Source organism: Rhizomucor pusillus, assembly GCF_041956525.1.
Source record: "Rhizomucor pusillus strain CBS 183.67 unplaced genomic scaffold VTP01scaffold_2, whole genome shotgun sequence".
NCBI classification, from domain to species: Eukaryota; Fungi; Mucoromycota; class Mucoromycetes; order Mucorales; family Lichtheimiaceae; genus Rhizomucor; species Rhizomucor pusillus.
In genome coordinates, this window is record NW_027192144.1 from 450,258 (window position 1) to 467,673 (window position 17,416).

At 44.7% G+C, this 17,416-nt stretch overlaps 7 protein-coding genes across 7 annotated transcripts; 1 reads left to right on the forward strand and 6 right to left on the reverse strand.

Moving 5' to 3' along the window:
- Nucleotides 1-366: 366 nt before the first annotated feature.
- VTP01DRAFT_4237 (uncharacterized protein) lies at nt 367-1,124 on the reverse strand (the record flags this gene model as incomplete). Its single annotated transcript, XM_069382897.1, has 3 exons — nt 367-595; nt 753-994; nt 1,071-1,124. The coding sequence occupies 3 exons, from the start codon at nt 1,122-1,124 to the stop codon at nt 367-369; spliced, it is 525 nt and encodes a 174-aa protein (XP_069243652.1).
- Nucleotides 1,125-3,647: 2,523 nt separating this feature from the next.
- On the reverse strand, nt 3,648-4,041 carry VTP01DRAFT_4238 (uncharacterized protein; the record flags this gene model as incomplete). Its single annotated transcript, XM_069382898.1, has 2 exons — nt 3,648-3,926; nt 3,988-4,041. The coding sequence occupies 2 exons, from the start codon at nt 4,039-4,041 to the stop codon at nt 3,648-3,650; spliced, it is 333 nt and encodes a 110-aa protein (XP_069243653.1).
- Nucleotides 4,042-4,219: 178 nt separating this feature from the next.
- Nucleotides 4,220-6,200, reverse strand: VTP01DRAFT_4239 (uncharacterized protein; the record flags this gene model as incomplete). The annotated part of the gene is made up of 11 exons (XM_069382899.1): nt 4,220-4,303; nt 4,371-4,481; nt 4,537-4,749; nt 4,817-4,943; nt 5,005-5,072; nt 5,131-5,209; nt 5,273-5,353; nt 5,449-5,692; nt 5,757-5,899; nt 5,960-6,125; nt 6,191-6,200. The coding sequence occupies 11 exons, from the start codon at nt 6,198-6,200 to the stop codon at nt 4,220-4,222; spliced, it is 1,326 nt and encodes a 441-aa protein (XP_069243654.1).
- Nucleotides 6,201-6,241: 41 nt separating this feature from the next.
- On the forward strand, nt 6,242-6,585 carry VTP01DRAFT_4240 (uncharacterized protein; the record flags this gene model as incomplete). Its single annotated transcript, XM_069382901.1, has 3 exons — nt 6,242-6,329; nt 6,403-6,430; nt 6,498-6,585. 3 exons carry the CDS (start codon nt 6,242-6,244, stop codon nt 6,583-6,585), a joined length of 204 nt encoding a protein of 67 aa, XP_069243655.1.
- A 16-nt stretch (nt 6,586-6,601) lies between these two features.
- VTP01DRAFT_4241 (uncharacterized protein) lies at nt 6,602-7,542 on the reverse strand (the record flags this gene model as incomplete). The annotated part of the gene is made up of 2 exons (XM_069382902.1): nt 6,602-6,840; nt 6,909-7,542. The coding sequence occupies 2 exons, from the start codon at nt 7,540-7,542 to the stop codon at nt 6,602-6,604; spliced, it is 873 nt and encodes a 290-aa protein (XP_069243656.1).
- Nucleotides 7,543-8,645: 1,103 nt separating this feature from the next.
- On the reverse strand, nt 8,646-13,336 carry VTP01DRAFT_4242 (uncharacterized protein; the record flags this gene model as incomplete). Its single annotated transcript, XM_069382903.1, has 6 exons — nt 8,646-10,986; nt 11,060-11,211; nt 11,274-11,365; nt 11,441-12,854; nt 12,917-13,125; nt 13,201-13,336. The coding sequence occupies 6 exons, from the start codon at nt 13,334-13,336 to the stop codon at nt 8,646-8,648; spliced, it is 4,344 nt and encodes a 1,447-aa protein (XP_069243657.1).
- A 2,405-nt stretch (nt 13,337-15,741) lies between these two features.
- On the reverse strand, nt 15,742-17,352 carry VTP01DRAFT_4243 (uncharacterized protein; the record flags this gene model as incomplete). The annotated part of the gene is made up of 11 exons (XM_069382904.1): nt 15,742-15,791; nt 15,854-15,913; nt 15,987-16,069; nt 16,127-16,235; nt 16,298-16,377; nt 16,444-16,530; nt 16,598-16,674; nt 16,757-16,849; nt 16,922-17,013; nt 17,085-17,165; nt 17,247-17,352. 11 exons carry the CDS (start codon nt 17,350-17,352, stop codon nt 15,742-15,744), a joined length of 918 nt encoding a protein of 305 aa, XP_069243658.1.
- Between the last annotated feature and the right edge of the window lie 64 nt (nt 17,353-17,416).

A 17,416-nucleotide genomic window follows, 5' to 3' on the forward strand; every position in this document is an offset into this window, starting at 1 on the left:
AATCAATGGAGTATTTGCAAATCATAACCATCCGTTCGTTCATATTTTAAACGGTACTTGCCCGTCACCATTTTCTCTGGAGATAGACGGACAATATATCACTGCTAAATCATACCAATTGCTCTACATCGCGGCTACTATTAATAACTTGCGCATTGTGTACTTTTCCACGAGAACGCGCCCACACGCGGCAACATTGGTAGATGTGCGGTTGAGACTCGAACAATCCGGTAGGGGGATGGACGCGTGTGTATCGACAATAGCAAGAAAAATCGTGACGAAAGGTGTTTAAATGGCTTTCTTTTTTACGACGCAGACATAATAAACAATAGCAAACATCATAAAGCAACAAGAAAAGAAAAGCAGCTAGGAGTTTTGGGGGAATGGGGAGTCAATGATGCGTCCATTCGTCTGGACAGACATGGAGAGGGGAGGGGTATAGAAACAGTTATGTACAAGAGTGAGGTGAGGTGATACTTTTCGTTGTCGTTGTTGGTCATCAGGATAAACGAGGGATATATAAAAGGTTGCATAAAGAGACATGGGCGGTATATCTCTGCTACGGGGGCGGGCTGCTAAAATGTGAGGATGTGATCTTTTTGCGTGTGTGGAATGGATGAGCTGTTGATATAATAATAAGCATATGTATGGTGTACAATGGGTGGGAGAATGCAGAGAGAAAGGTGATATACGCGGCAAGGCAGCGCAGTAGTAGTGGTTATGCGCAGTTGAATTGAGGTTTCAATTTAAACTCGGAAGAAAGATCCAGTTTTGGAGGTGACATTGATCGGAACGAGGACGCTGCGCTGGACGCAGCAGCTGTGAGGGCCGGCGATGATGGCGACGACGACGTGGGAGTCCTTGTACCAAATGACGAGTCATCTTTGGGGTATGGACGCGGGAAGTCGACGAATTCGTGATAGTCGTATCCAAGCAGCGGGTGGTTACGCAGAGCATCGTTGCGCAGACACTGCTCGCTGCAGTAAAGCGAATCCTAAAATTATAGACAAGACATACATCCCTGGTAAGATGGCGCGCGCGATAAGCCTGTTGTCACGGATATAACATACAGAAAATGCACTGATAGCATTGTCGCAATAAGTGCACCAATGAAGATCGCTCATCTTTTTTTAATGCGTTCTGCGTTTGTGTGAAGGATGGAGGAAGGAGGAGTTGCAGATCAAAGGAAAGAAAGGAAGAAAGAGAGAGGGAGAGAGAGAGGGAAGAAATGGGTTCACGGACGTGTACCTTTAGAGCCTTTTTTCCATGGCGGGTACGTCACAGATGCCAAACTTTCTTCTCACCTCACACACCACTCTCTTTCTTTGGTGGGTACCTCCTTGATTTGGCTCCGACGACGACGAGCAGTGGTGCTGGTACTGCAGCAGCAGCAGAGGGGAGTGATGAGGGGGACACATATCATGCTCCGGAAAATCCTTTGGCCCTTGCTTTTTTGTTGGTTCCCGCTTAAAAAGGAAATGCACTTGGAGATTGAGCGAGGGAACGCGGTGCCGTGCTCCACAGTCCCATCTGATTGGTAAATGCTCAGTGCTGTTGCTGCTGTGCCTGCCGTCAAAAAATTTTTTGTGTCCCAAATAACGCTCGAGAATTCATCCATGGCGTTCCAAAGCAAGCAAGCGCTGGTGGCGGCGGCGGAGGAGGAGGAGCATAACAAAATCCCACTAAAAACGCGCGCGGGCGGCCACGGCGGCGGAATCTCATGTTGTTGGCCCACCACCAACCATCCTCTCGCTCGTCGTATCTCTATCCAATCATTCCATTTGTTCACACCCCCAGACTACCTCCCCTCAGCACTACTTTCTTGTCCCACAGGTACCTGGTCCATTCCGCGAACGACCCTGTGACCTGAGATTGTACCTTGCAGCAGCAAAAAGGACGCGTTGTATTTTTGCTATCTCCATCGCGACCGCTATTTTTGCTCATCGCTTTGTCTTAATATGTTTCTTCTTCCCATGTAGATCGCGACCGAACAACGCATTTCACAATCATGCGTTAACCGTCCTATGTAACCTAGCAATTCGTATACCAAATGGTGTTGTGATACCGTATCATCCATTTATGAAAATGGACCTTTCTTGCAAATAAACTCAACAGCCAGCATTCTGAAGCGCTGGGAAATAAACGGAATGGACTTGTCGGTGCTGAATTGAGAATGGCAACCTCATGCCACGACCTCGAATGGAAAAACAAGCAAAATAGCGAAAGATTTCCACTGAACTTGTCTTTGTTGTCAAGCAATAAGCAATCGCAGAAATCACAAGAGAGCGACTTGGATTAGGTAGCTTGGGGGAATAGATAGACTTTTGGTGGAAGAAGAAAGATTATCAATCGGTCGGGGTGCCACACTCTGTTCTCCAAGTATGGGAGGGAGCTTCAGCTTCCATTTCACCACCGCCGTTGGATCGACATTTGGTACGTACGTAGATCTTGTATCTCGAGCTACACAAAACAGGAGCTTGTTACCTACCAAGCGGATCATTTATGAATTTGATTGTTGCCTGTGAGGTATAGCAGCAGGAGAGGAAAAACAGTTTCCCGTGGCTGCCCCAGTGATGTAATGACTCTTTTTCTCTGCAAAAGGTGGCAGAATTCATGCGCTCGTGACGCATCGCGAATCCAATGAATTTGTTGCCCATGCGGGCGAGAGAAGCTTCCATCTTTGTTTCGACCCCAGTCCTCGGGAGCTCCGTATTACACCTTGACTGACGATTGGCGCTTGAGTGCGAGCAAGGAAGAAGGACATTACTCTCACACGTTCAGAGTACTACGACTGCGGCAATAAATCACGCGGATTTCTCTCCCTCCCTCCATCTCTCACTCTCTCTCGCTATTATTTCTGCTTGAGCCTGCAAATTGGACCAGCGATAGCCAATATGGTTTGATCCAATTAGCGACCCGATGCATGACCGCAACCTTGTTTTTTCATTGAGACATTTTTGGCGGGTTTCCCGGTGCACATACTAAATTACATACGTGCATTCAAAGTTTACATGATGATTCGTGAGAATAGGAAAAATCAGATAGCCCCTCTCCTGCGACATTTCTGCCAAAGGTTTTGGGAGAACGTTTCCTCCCCCTCTCCTCCTTCTCCTCGATCTGCAGCGCCGTACGTCATTTCCCATAGCAACAACAACAACAACAACAACAAAAATGCCGCGCGGGCGCTCCAATGTGTTTCATTCGCCCATTTTTCTTACTATGGTGGGTATGGTACGCAAATTACCTTTTCAAGAATAATCGACAAAGATTATCTGGTGGTTTCCATCTCTCTTCCTTCCTCCCTGGTCTTCCAGCACAAACGAAAAGAATTTTTTCCCTCGGTTGGCGTTCTCGTGTGTCTGTTTAGGGTCACAGCATTTGGTAGCATCAAAGCGGTGGTGCTGCGTGTAAAAAACCAAGTGCGACAACCTTAAAAATAGATAGAATGGGACCCCATCTGCTAATCGGATATTTAGACTGTTGGCGGTTGCTAGTTAAATTAAATAATATTGCGAAATCAGATCCAACGAATACAAAATAATAGAACATGAAAAAGAGACTGGGGGTGATTGATGATGATGATTTTGTAGCGGTGGTGATTTAGGGTATCCTTGAATTCAATACATTCATAGCAGTGAGGTATCCAGTTATCGAGCCGGAGCCGCTGCGTGCTCGCTGAGAGTAGTTTGTACGATGCTGGCGGGAAGCAGCAGCGCCAGGCAAGAGGAGGAGGTGGGAGGATGAGGATGCACGAAACTTGTTGCTTTGTTATGCCGTGGCAGATTTCTCCAAAAGCACTGCTGTTGCTTGCACCGTTTCTCGTGAGTTACAAGAAAGTTTTGAAACTGTTCAAACTTGTAACCAAGCATCGGGTTGTTGTGTATGGCTTCGTACTGGAGGCACTCTATGGAGCAGTACAGCGAAGTCTGTGAAGAAAGTAGTGGTCAATGCGCTTATCATCAATCCGGAGACGTAGCACGCATTTACCGAGTCTGCAGGAATCGCTTTGTCGCAAACAGGGCACCAATTCAGATCACTCATTTTGTTTCCTTTATTTTCGTATATATGTCGAGTACAGTGAAGAAAGGGGGACCATGTTTTTGTCTCTGATTTTTATATATTTTATTTTCCATTTTGGCCGAAAAAATTTCTGGAAATGAGAGAGATATAGAGACAGTCTCCTCAAGCCAATCACAATGCAGAAAAAATCCATCTTGCATTATTCTTGCATTCCCTCTTTCTCCTTTTCTTCCTTGACATGCTCGGGCGAATTTCGCTCATGCTTGGCGTAGACATTGCTTGTCTAGATATGCAGCGTTAGATAATGGGCAACGAAGACGAGAGAGCGTACAACGAAGATGGTAACTTACCATTTCCCAAACCTGGACAATGTTATCCTCAGCGGTGCTTGCAAGCATCCAAGGTTCCGCAGGATTCCATGCAATATCAGAAATTTTGTTGGTGTGACCACCATGCATGAACTGGCGAAGAAAAATTTGAATTTGCTCGTCACGAAATAGATCTAATCGCTCTTACCAGTAACTCCGGTGGTCCATCCTCAATTTCTTCAGGCGTCTGCTCCTTCCCTATTCTGGATAGGTCCCACACAAGCACTCGTCGATCGCTTCCTGCTGTCGCAAGCACCGCCTCGTTGTGCGGTGACCACGCCAGCTGAAGAATCTCGCCATTGTGTGCGCGCAACTCGTGCAGCTTTCTGCTCGGATTACGCAGATCCCACAGAGCCACCAGCTACGCATGTAAACAGTGTGTGAGATCATGGTGCCACAAACTGCTACATTCATCTTTCTCTTCTGACCTTGTCTCCTGCTCCTGTCGCTAGTACCCATTCATTGTATGGATTGAATGCAATGCAGTTTGCCTCCGCAAAGTGAGCATGAATATCATGCACTGGTGTATCGTTTGATGGGTTGCGAATATCCCAACTGTTTAACATCATAGCGTGTTAGATCACAGCTAGTACGTTAATGCCTATCACAAACGTACATCATCAAATTGCCATCATCTCCAACTGAACCGAAAATGGATTCAAATTTGCGGTGCCATGCAACATCCTAAGGAATCTTAAGTATCGAAACCATCATACATACAAATTGGCGCATTGATAAATACCTCGACGGGGGAAGCATGGCCTGTGAATGTACGCAGAGGATCAAGAGTTTTCTGACTTTTCGGATTTGCGCCAATATCCCTAATTAAAAATGGGTCAGAATACTTGCTCCCCATTTTCATTCCATACAACTTGTATACTTACCAATGGCAAATTCTATTATCGAAACTGGCACTGATAATGTGACTTGATTTCGAAGGATGTGGGTTCCATTCAAGTCCATATCTAAAAGCGTGCGTGCGCGCGGCAGATTTGTCAGATACATTATGTAGGGCAAGAACTGATTCTCTCTCTCTCTATATATATATATATATAAATACCCTTCATTGTTGTGACCAAGCAGCTGCAATGTTGGTTCGAACCGTTCAAATACTTTGGGGAATGCCGAATAGGATTTTCGATCAAAAATGTACACATCGCCAGATCTAGATTTCGTCGCAATGATATCCTGGTTATCTGGCTGGTACCGTGCTCTGTTTACTTCGCCTTCGTGCACAATCTTTTGCTCGATTTTAACGTGTGGTTCGTAGGATGCGTTCAACGTGCCGTTGCCGTCGTCCGTGTCTGTACGCGATGGGCACATCTTAGTTTAGCTTGCACAGCATCCAAGTGCATTTTTGTAGCTTACCCATGGCATTGTCCTCGTTAGTAATATCCTGGGATTGATCGTCGGGGAGGCGAATTGTTGCTATCTGTACATAGTTCCTGTCTTCATCGTTGGTGTGGGTGCCAAGCAGTAACCGCTGGATTTTGTACTTTTCGTCCGGAAACCTGTGGGAAGAGTCGGTTAGCAACTTGTATATCCATTAACTCTATGCATTTCGCCGTAACCTTTGTACGTCAGGAAACCACTGGCAGGTTAAGCTCGGCCATTCCATTGCATGGGACACGAGCACATCGTACAGGAATGGCGTGTTCTTCTTCCAAGTCTTGTATTCCTCATTGATTATCTTTTCATTCTCCTGCTCGAGCTGTATTCTAGGATCCGGAGTATAGACTAGTGATGCTGGAGATGTTTAATGGAAAGCTGTAACCTTGCTGAAAGCCAAGCAAGAATTATACCTTGACTCATTATTGTTCGCTGGGATCTTGCTGTCAAAGCAAGTGTGTTGAATGCACCAAGACGCGACAGAGACTCCGCCTGCAGCGGACAACAATGATATGCGACGGCAAGGCGAAGTCGTTAAATATCCAACATTAGGTAAGGACCACAGCTTAAATATACATTATACTACTACATATCAATTTATAAACGAAAATAAATGTATCACTAGATAGCCTACTAAACCAAATTTACACAGGGTAAGTTTCCTCAAGTCCCAGATATTCGAGATAGCCATCTTTAGATCGTATCAGCTAAATACTTTAGCATCAGCTCGAACGACGTCTCTTTTACAGCAGAAATTCTTAGCGGCATCGACGATCATATACGTAAGATGTCAATAGTCAATGCATAAAATTGATCGGCCATTTTTAGATGGCTTCCACCATCAACTTGGCTTTCTCATTTTCTGGAATTTGTGGTGAAAACGTGGAGTATCCACATCTTGGTGATCGATGCGAGTAGTAATCGCTGCTGGGAGATGGAGGATACGCCGACGTTTTGAGTGTAGATACATTGCGATGATGGTTCATTTGTTGCTCCTGATCTGTTGCAGCAGCAGCGACAGCTTGCTTTTGGGTTGATAGTCGTTTTTGCTGCAAGATGAAACCTGCAAGATGCAGGGAAACATTGATCGGGTTACGATACTAAATTCATATATAGCGAGAACGGACTTACCATAGAACCAGTAGCAATGAAGTGCAAATGTTATGCACAGAGCGATGCAGATTCCCCAGTAAAACGGCTTTCTAAACGATACATCTGCTATCATGTAGCCATGGAAAACGATGCGGGTAGGGACAAAGAGTGCCGCAAAGACATAGTCCCTTCGCAAAGATTTGAACACTGATCCAAGTGCGAGCATAAACGTCGGTGCTTCCAGTAGGCACATGGCTACAAAGACTGGCGTGTAATGATTCCGGATCACCCATATCAGGAGGCCAACGTAAGCAATGTGATGGATCCACCCGGTCAGTACTTGAATCTTTGATCTGTAGAATATAGACCCTACGGCGAGATCAGTGACTAGAAACGTCATGAAGAACGTAGTGGCGGCAATCGTCCACCAATAGTCATTGCCGTCTGTCGTTGGTAACAACTGCTGGAAACCGTTGGGTGTTGTGAGAATCTCCCAAACCAACGGGACGGAAGATAATGTCATGATTGCACTGCTCAGCAACGTTAACACGTATGCTCGCTGCCGTTCTGTTTGTACAAGACCGGTCAAGTGCCATAGCGAGAACCACGCAACGAGTAATAGAAACGAGCACAGCGCCGTTGTCTGTATAATGAGAGATTCTGCTGCTGCCATGTGGAAAAGCAAGAAAAAACTCCGGGTTTTTGATAATGCAAAAGCGAAAAAACCCAAAGTTTGAAATGCATGGATTGTTATTTATTTTAAACAATAATCCCTTTTTGGCACGTGCGGCGTGCTTGTCGCTGACATTCGCTGAATCTTGATCCCAAGAAGGTTGCACGAGACTAGCAGGGATCACCACACCCACCTCGACAATGATCGCTTATTGACTAGACTACGCTGACTTTATATGTATTTGCCAGTGACCCGCGAGACATCGTCGTTGAACGCATATGATCAAATTTTACGACCCAGTCTCGTATTCGCCAAATCGCATGTGGTAGACCATTCTCCCATACGGAAACCAATTTTTGTGATTTAGTGCCCGTTTCTAGGCCGGGAAACAAACGCAAAACAAGAACTCAATGCACTATAGGAAATCCGATATAGAATATACTATGTGGAATATGGATATATGGAAATATCAATATTTATACATGATAGCCTTTAACGATCTCCCAAGTTAATACAATTTCAATGTGTAAGCTAGCAACAGCTTCTTCAGCAAATTATGGCTCTTTCAACTATCTTCAATCAGTTGCATTCTGCTCGGACTTTCATCCATCCTAGGGTACAGTTCTGTTGGTTCATGATTGTGGTCCTGCCACTTCAAATACTTGTTTCGGTAATTCAGAGAGAAGACAGTTGGATCAAACACTTGTGAAGTATATTGGTGAGATGAGGCCGAGCGATATGGAGTCGAAAGACCTGTCTGCATTCGCTTGCGGCTCTTGCCCCTTTTATATCCTTACGTCTTTCTCAGTATCCAATTGAAAGTGCAGGTTCAACACCTGTATATTTGGAATCATGGTCAAAGCGGTACAATATTTCATGGAGTCCCAAGTCAATCAAGGGATAATAACAATCAATACAAAACTCTAGGGACTTTGCATTAAAAGAACCAAGGTAAACACATCCAATAAATTGAGAAATTTACACTGTCGTATGGCGAACGTGAATGGTATATTCAAAGTAAATGATTTGTATAAAGATTACAATTTGGGATGCATTTTGTACAAATTATGAAGAAAATGCAAAAAATGAATGGAAATAAATTTTTAACGTCTCTCCTTGCGCTTCCAGTAGCAGAAGATCTGGAAGACCAAAACGTTAAAGATAAAGAACGCAATGATGATGCCGAGGTTGCGCCACTTGTGAGCTGCGTCCCAGCCAAAGTTGATCGAATAGTATTCTTGACCAGACTTGTATGGGCAGTAGCTACAAGTATCAGTCGCGCTGGGATCGACAAGATAGCCAGGAGCACCGTTAGCAAAGAAGTTGGCAAAGTACTCGCCACAAGTTTGTCCGACGGGAGCCAGCATCTTGACGAGATCGCTTTCGTTGCAGATAACAGGCAAGCTGGACATCTCGTTGACAGCGAGACCTTCGATAAAATAGTGGAAAGGGTCCAGCCAGTACATCCATGATCTCCAAAAATAGGGCATAGACTGAGGAGGCTGGAAGCAACCACCGAACAAGACCAAGGTTGAGACAAAGATAGGAACCAGAACCGCAGCCATGGTCGGCGAGTCAGAAGCAGCAGCGATTGCGAAACCAAGCGTGTAAGCCCAGCAGACAAAGAAGAAGAATAGGATATAGAAATATCCGGCCGAGTCCGAGGTGTTCTGCAAACCGGCTGTCCAGTAGAAACCGCACATGAACAGAGCACAGTAGAACAAGATGTATGGGATTTCTACAAGCACAGCAGAGATAGCAAAAGGTGCCCAGCCATAGAATCTTGATGCATGCTCGCGTCTAAAGTACAATCGTTCCGTCATAAACTTGGGTTGAGCCATGACAACAACAAGATAGGCCATGATGAATGTATCGAATAGGACGAAAAGTCGGTTCTGCATATCGGTTGAGGTGTAGCTCATCTTCCAGTAGGTGAAACCGAACAGCAAGGATGTGAACATAATAGGAATGAAACGACCGATTGTGTATTCAGGAGTTCTCCAGTAAGCAATAGTCAATCGCTTCATGACATAGTAGAACTGAGTCCAGAATGGAGTAGCATAGGTCAAAGCCTTGCGAGTGGGGTTCTTGACAGCGTTCTTGTGGATCTCTTCAAGCTCGTCTTCGAGTTCCTTGGCTTGCGGCGAATTGCGCCAAATTTCTGCCCAGTCGCGAGTGACCTTGCCAGCATTAGCAGTGCCAGCACCAACGACTTCCAAGATATACTCTGCAGGGTTGGTATCTGCACCGCATTTCGGTCCCCCATTCGATTCAAAGTAGTCAATCATGGTGCGAGCGTCCTTGCCAATCTCACCATAGTAAGCAGTCTTTCCTCCTCGAACCAAGAGCAGTAAATGATCAAAATGTTCAAACAGGATAGCAGAAGGCTGATGGATGGTACAAAGGACAGGCCATCCAGCATCTGCCAGCTTGCGAATAAACCGGACAATGTTGTAAGAGCTCTGAGCGTCGAGACCAGAGGTAGGTTCATCCAAGAACAATAGTTTAGGCTTGGCAACAAGTTCCATAGCAATTGTCAAACGTTTGCGTTCTTCGACAGAGATACCGCTGCCATGTTCGAGTTCACCGATTTGAGCATCTGCGATATCTTCCATCTCGAGAAGCTGCAAAATCTGTTCGACGTAGTCATCCTTCTCTTGCTTGGGCACGCTGGGATCTTGACGGAGGTAAGCAGAGAATTGCAAGGCTTCACGGACAGTGACGGTAGGCTGATGAATATCCATTTGCTCACAGTAGCCAGTGATTCGTTCGAAATCTTTCATCAAGGCCTCGTTGTTGAGATAGATGCGACCTTCAATTTTGCCAATAGTTTTGCGACGAGCAAGGACGTCCAAAAGAGTGGTCTTTCCAGCACCGGAGGACCCCATAAGTGCAGTTAAATGGCCGGGCTTGACAATACCGGATACATCGTTCAAGAGCTGAAGCGGGCCGCCCTTGAATGGTACGGTGTAATTGACGTGTTGCCAGGAGAAAGTTGTTCCCGTAGCGATGTTATCCATCTTTTCGGTGATTTCCTGCTGCTTTCTGCGACGCTCGTTCTCTTCCTCAATGGTGCGAGGTTTGGGAGCCTTTCCAGGGAGATACAACTTGGTCGAGGATCCAACGGAGCTAACAGCACTGAATTCGAGCGCCAAACAGGTCATCACCGAGAATAGCAAGAAGAAACCAAATACGACAACAAAATCAGGAGCCCATTGATACCGAGGTTCATAGCTCAATGCATCGCGCAAGTAATCGTCACCCAAGACGTAATTCTGGCCAGGTTGTGTACCTTTCATGTTGCATGCTTTATATCTCCAGTCTTCGTAGCTGGGACCGTAAGGAACAGCGTTGCCTTCACCTTCGCAGGAATAAATTTGACCAGACATTTCGTTGATAATCAAGGCTTTGAAACCATATGCCATGGGATCGATCCAGTAGATCCTGTAATTAGAATGTTATTGTAAATATATGTGTTCACAATGAATTGAAACAAGCCTGGTATTCAGCAACTTACCAGAAGAGCCATGGATGCATGCTTTCGTAAGGAATCACGAAACCAAAATAGTTGACCATGGCAACGAAAAGTGCAATTGAAAGCTGGTTGGCCACAAAGAAGCTTGAAGTGATCGCGCCGAAGAATCTAAAGTAGCCATTCATCATCATGTTCTAGGGGAAAACATTAGTCTTTAGCCGTGCCTCATGGTTGACTTTTTCTCTTGCAAACTTACAATGAAGAAGAGAGTAACGCAAAAACTGAAAAAGGCACCAGCTGTCAACTTGAGACCCATCAGGAAATAGACAATGATCGAAAACAAGAGGACTGGAAATAAAAGCAAGAAGAGTTAATCACCACGCTATATGATTCGTTTCCTTTCTTTGATCGTGCAAAATTTACCTTGAGCAACCGCATACGGAACATCCATAATAACTTGAGCCAAGTACATTGCACTTGGTCTGAAAAGCCCAAAGTGCTTATGCTTTTCCAGGACGGGTCTACCGGTCATGAAACCAACGAGTTCACTGTTTGAAATGAATGCATTGAAAATCACGCAGAACATCAAAGCGCCCGCACGAGAGTAGCCACCACTGGTATCCAAGGGCATCGCATAAAAGCAGGAGCCCATGATGAAAGCCTGGATCAAAAGTGTACCGTATCGCGAAATAAGAGCAGTTCGATCTTTGAGAAGGAGATGATATTGGCGGATGGTCAATGCTTTGACTTGCTGGTAAAAGGATGCAGTGTAAGGTTGCTTCTTTGATGCACGTTTCTGATGTTCTTCGTGGACGGCAGCCTTGAAAACTTCATGCGGCTTTTTTTCAGCAATCGAGTTTTCGTATGCCTCCAATTCGCTTAGCATTGCCTTGTGCACACTGGATTCCAGATACCGCTGTTCGAACTCTGAGGCGAACTTCGGAGCAGATTCTTCGAAACCAGGCTTGAGTTCACGTTCCAATGGGTTGCAAAGACCAGTCAAAAAGTCAGGTGTGGATTTGCGAGGTGGACAGTAGTAGCCAAGGTCTTCAAAGTACGCTTTGGCGGTCTCGGTAGGACCAAAGTAGATGCATCGACCTTCATCTAGTACCAGTACCTTGTCAAATAAATTGAAAATGCTTTCCGAAGCTTGGTAAAGTGTAGCGATGGTAGTCTTGTTGAGAACGTCGGTCATGATACGCAGAGAACGGACATAATCAACAGCAGATGCAGCATCCAAACCACGGGTTGAACAATCCCACAAATTGATAGAGCTATGAGCTGTCATGGCTTCGGCGATAGACAAACGTTTGCGTTCACCACCGGACAAACCACGGACAAACGCGTTACCGACCATGGTATTCATTTGCTTGGTAAGGCCGAGCATGTTGCCGAGCATATACAGAACCTTGTTGACGAAATCTTCTTTGGATTCGTTGGGCAATCGGTTACCGGGAGTCTTTGTGCGCAAGGCGAATTGAAGTGTTTGCTTGGCTGTCAAGGTTGGATAATGCTGATCTTCTTCCTCGTTGTATACTACTTGGCCGCGATAGTGCTTTGCAAATGTCTGGTGGTCGATACCGCCGTAGCTGACTGTGCCGTCGATGTTGGTGTAGGCTCCACGCATGTTTGCGAGAACCTTGAGCAGAGTGGTACATCCTGAACCGGGACGACCGAGGACCAGGATCATCTCTCCTGGTTTGCAGAAACCGGTTTGACTGTGGAGAATCGTTCTTTTACTTCCGCCGAGACCGATGCCAAATCTTTTCCAGAATTGAATGTTCTCGAAAATGTAGCTGTAGACTGTTGGGATCGTATGCGCATCAGCACCCAAACCCTAACGTCTCTCCCAATTAGTTTCTCGTTGATCAGATCAATGAATTTTTTTATTTTAATTACCTCGACCATCAGATCACGCCAAATGAGACCCAAGTTTTTTGGCTTCTTGCCAGCCTCGGCATCAGCGCTAGTGACACCTCGCAGGAATTCATCCAGGTTGAAGATGTCTTGATCAGCAGCACCTTCTTCGAGTTTACTTTCATGTTGACTAGTCACTCGGCTGATACGAGACAATTCACGCTTGAGATCATTGTATTCCTCGATAGCGGCTAAATGAAAATTGATTTGGAGTTAGATATACTGATCGAGTGAGGCGTTATTGTAGTGATAAAACAAAAACAAACCTTTGACATCAACTGCATCGGCGTTAGCTTCGCCGTAAGTGCCGGCATTTCCTGCTTGACGCTCCTCCGCAAGCACGGTCCTAGCCGAGCAGATCGACTCGTTTCCTTCGTGAACCCGTTTCTCGGAATGATCCATCGGGGTTGAGAGAAAAAAGGTGATAGAGAGGGGTGAGTTGGAGAGACGGAAACAGTACCTCGAGATTAAGGGCTAGGAAAAAATGCCTGGATTTTTATATGTTTTGATTACAAATCGCTCAGTCAATCTCCAATTCATTTCATCTGGGTTTGTGTAGGGTGGGGGTGCAAATGCAACGGAGTCCACTAACGGAGACAATATTTGTGTCACTTCAAGTCGGCTTATCCACGCGTCTCTGTTTGCCCAATCCTACTGATGTGATCATCAAAGGAGGACGTTAAGAACTAGTAATGTAAAACACTTGATATTTGCTGGCTGCTATAACAGTAATTTGATCAATTGGGGTAGAATTGGATGTTATCTTTTTAGCAGACCGCAGCAACCGCAAGTGCCCTAAGCTCAGATGTCAAAATTTTTTCATTTTTGGAAATCCATTGCCGTGACTGATTGGGAAAGACGTGTATTTTCCAATTGCTTGAAACAATGGATATTCATTCGACACTATACGTTCAATAGTCTACTGTGAACATCAGTACAGCCCGAGAAATAGTGGAGAGGATTGCAAACAATGGATTAGTAATAGATGTGGTTGATAAGTGAGCAGCATTAGTAATGTATTCCCCAGCATTGTTGGTCGAGCTAGAGGAGGTGTTACACACACGTATGATTCTGGGTGGGTTCCTCCGCTGCGGGTGCATTTGCCTTCTAAAGATCAAGGCTGACGTGTCGGTTTCTTGATCTGCTGATCTTTGGAAGCGCTTTTCCATATATAGTATCGTTTACGCCGTGTTTTTACTTTTCCAGAAGATGAATGCGTGGCCTTCTTTCATGCATTTGCTGCTCCCCCAAAAAAATGCTAGTAAATACGCCACCATCGTGCAATGATGATAAGCTAGTAGCGGAATTGTTTCAGATTCTTCAAGAGGAGGAGAAATCCCTACAAATTGGTTCCAGTTCCCCGGCCCTTGTTCTGATTTATAAGCATACATCGGATCAATCCGAACACGCCATTTTCTCGCTCAATATTGCACAGCTTCAATGGCAAATACACGAACTATTCTTATTAACGTATCGGAGGCATCTCGATAATCTAATCGTCCCTGAGACGTATCAGTTGGCATGGAAATTTTTACAGGATTGTTTTAATGGTTGAATTTTCCTCATTTGGATGTCAATTCAACAAATCTAGAATTTCTTCATGCACCGTGTGTTTATAAGCGCGCGCTCTTGTAGAGACGTTCCGAACACTTTCTTGAAACAAAGCTTATGCATATGCAAAGTATAATCTCGTCTGCGACGCATTTAGTTAGTTTTTGAATGAGGACTCTTCCTCTTCAAGTTGTTTTGGAAATATTCTGCTCGCTTTTTGTGTTTTCTGAGAACAGCAGCTGGTATTTCGCGATCTAGTTAAGGGTGTGAAGTAAGCAACAGTTCCACCAAGATATTGACTATCATCACTTGCTTCGGGCCATCTAGAAGTTCAAACCGACATTAATGTGACGTTAATCTTCTTCTTTCGAGGTATCATTGTTCCTCAGATCACTTCAATGAATATCCAATGCCTGTAGAAATCCTTGTCCACGAAAGTATTGGTTCGATCGCTGCACTGATCTACAATTCGTCTTCAACGGTGGCGGATACAAACACGACTCGTGCCTGGATTTCCTGCATTCATCGAAGAAACCATCGCGTCGCCAGTCGCTTCCCTTGCTCCAACACCGGGCGTCCATCCTCTTCCTTCGGTCTGGAGTCCAACGTATGTTCCCTGGCCGGAACCGGCTAATATGCATTGCGAAAGTAATTGCCATTGATCAACCATTTTCTTGAAGCCATCCAAGATGAAGTGGCCACATGTTAGCCCAAGGCACGCCGTAATAAGATGGAGAGAGCTGGGGCTAACCTTTCATTATAAAACTATATATGGCGATATCTTCATATGCATATCTGATCCAGAACATCCAACCATTTATGCGGACGATGGACGATGTGTGATTCCGCGGAGACTGATTTCCTCATTAAGTGATCCTTTTTAACATACTTCACCCTTTCCGTAAATCAAATATTGTTCCTGCTTGTCATCTTTTAAAAGCACCTCAAGATCGGTTCCGGCTTAACTTTCGAGTAAAATCAATAATTTAGACAGCAGAGACACTGAAGAAGTAACTGGGCGTGGTCTGTTTGTTATTACGTTTTAATCTTGTTGCAACTTATCAACCACGCATATTGTCAAATTCTCAAATCGTATGCAAGATCGTCGCCATTCACAGAGCAGACATTGATATCTTTTCAAAAAGCGCTGTGGTTTTCTGGAATTAGGATTAAAACATCTTGGCAAGTGCGATTTGAGTTTCTCGACAAGCCAGTTTGCTTTTCCAAGAGAATGTCTGGTCTTTCTTTTTTACATCCTAATAGTAAGCATAGTCTTCATCATCGCTAGACAGCTCATAGTTATATTCTGTAATGACGGTTAGTCACTGCTCAATAATTCTGCAAATGGCACTGTATCAGTGTACTCACGATCCTCGAATTCTTCGTCAGACTCTTCATCGGGGTAATCATTTTGATAGTAATCTTCGGCTAGATAGATAGCAGCAACGTTCAGTTTTATCTATCTCCTAAACCATCAGATCCAATCATAAACATATTTTACCATTTGAATCCTCGTCGCCGTAGTCGCCAGGTTCGCTTTCAGAATCATCGTTCATAAACTGAGTTTCTTCGTCGAACCAAACCCTATTTTGTAGTCAATCAACGCCTATGCTTAAGGAGCGGAAACATACGAAAACTTACAAAGAGCCAATGTTGGCGCTAGATATGCCGAGGTTGTGGTTCGAATCATCGCGGTAATAAACGTCATACACGTAGTCATCCTCGCTCTCTTCTGCTGTCTTCTCGTTCACTGCAGCACCACTGATTAATCTAAACTCTATATAATATCTGCAATCTATAATGTTTACTTACACGTAAGGTATTCTTTGACCATGGGAATAAAGTTGCACATAATATCGTCGTCTTCCGCCAGATCTTCGTCCGGAAACAGTCTGTTTGAGTATAGTACATGGTCAGATCAATATATAATCTAGTATGGAGACGGGCTATTCATTTACTTTGGTTGTTTTTGATGCTCATCTTCACGCACAGCTTCATACATTTGGAACAGGTCTTGGGCAGCCTTTTCAGACGAGCTTTGAACTCTATGGAAAATGAACGTTACTGGCAAATGTACAAATCGTAGAATATACAGTAAATCAAAGCGCTTACACCGGCGGTGTGTTGTCATCAAGGGTCCTAGCACGATTCTGATTGATAACTCGGTATCTCGCTTGCCGTACCTTGTTCTATATAAACAAACAATCATTGATCATCAGCATACATGTATATGTTTAAATATTACATAAACTCGACAGATCAGCAGCGTACCATTGTGTCCTGCATCAATTTATCTTTTCGCTCCTCTGTGGTCTCGGGTGTTCGTGGTCGACTTAGAGGTTGCGCACGACGGGCGATACGTTCCTATTATTGATTGACGGCAACGCGGTAATGTCAGAACATGCACTATGTTCGATTGATAAAACACAGACGAACCCTCAACTTTTCTGCTTCGGCAAGATTCTTGAAGCTATTTTCCTCAACTGTCTCAGCAAGTCGAAAGATTGTTGGGAAAGCCGTGGCAGATACTAGATCAAGAGCCATGTTCCCGTCAGATGCAAACTGATAAATATGCAGAATGCAAAAAATAGAAGCATACTTTTCAAATTGGAGGTGGACAAGTTGCCACCCTCTTTCCGTAAACGTTTTTCGTCTGGAGCGTTGCTTTGATCCTGAAGCACTGTGTCGATGAATGCCGAGAGAAAAAGTGTGAGCTTTACAGTTTTTATGCAGCAAGAATTTTTCTCTTTCTTCTCCATACGTAATGCATCTAGAGGTTCCTCGTTGCGCTTGCGTTTAATGCGAAGAATAGTGATTTGCCCCAAATCATTCTGTCGATCGACGGTCCTTGGAGTTGTCTCCATCATTATTCAAGAGAGAGAAAGAGAAGCAGAAGTCGCTGACCTAAAGCCGACAAGCAATAAGACGCGG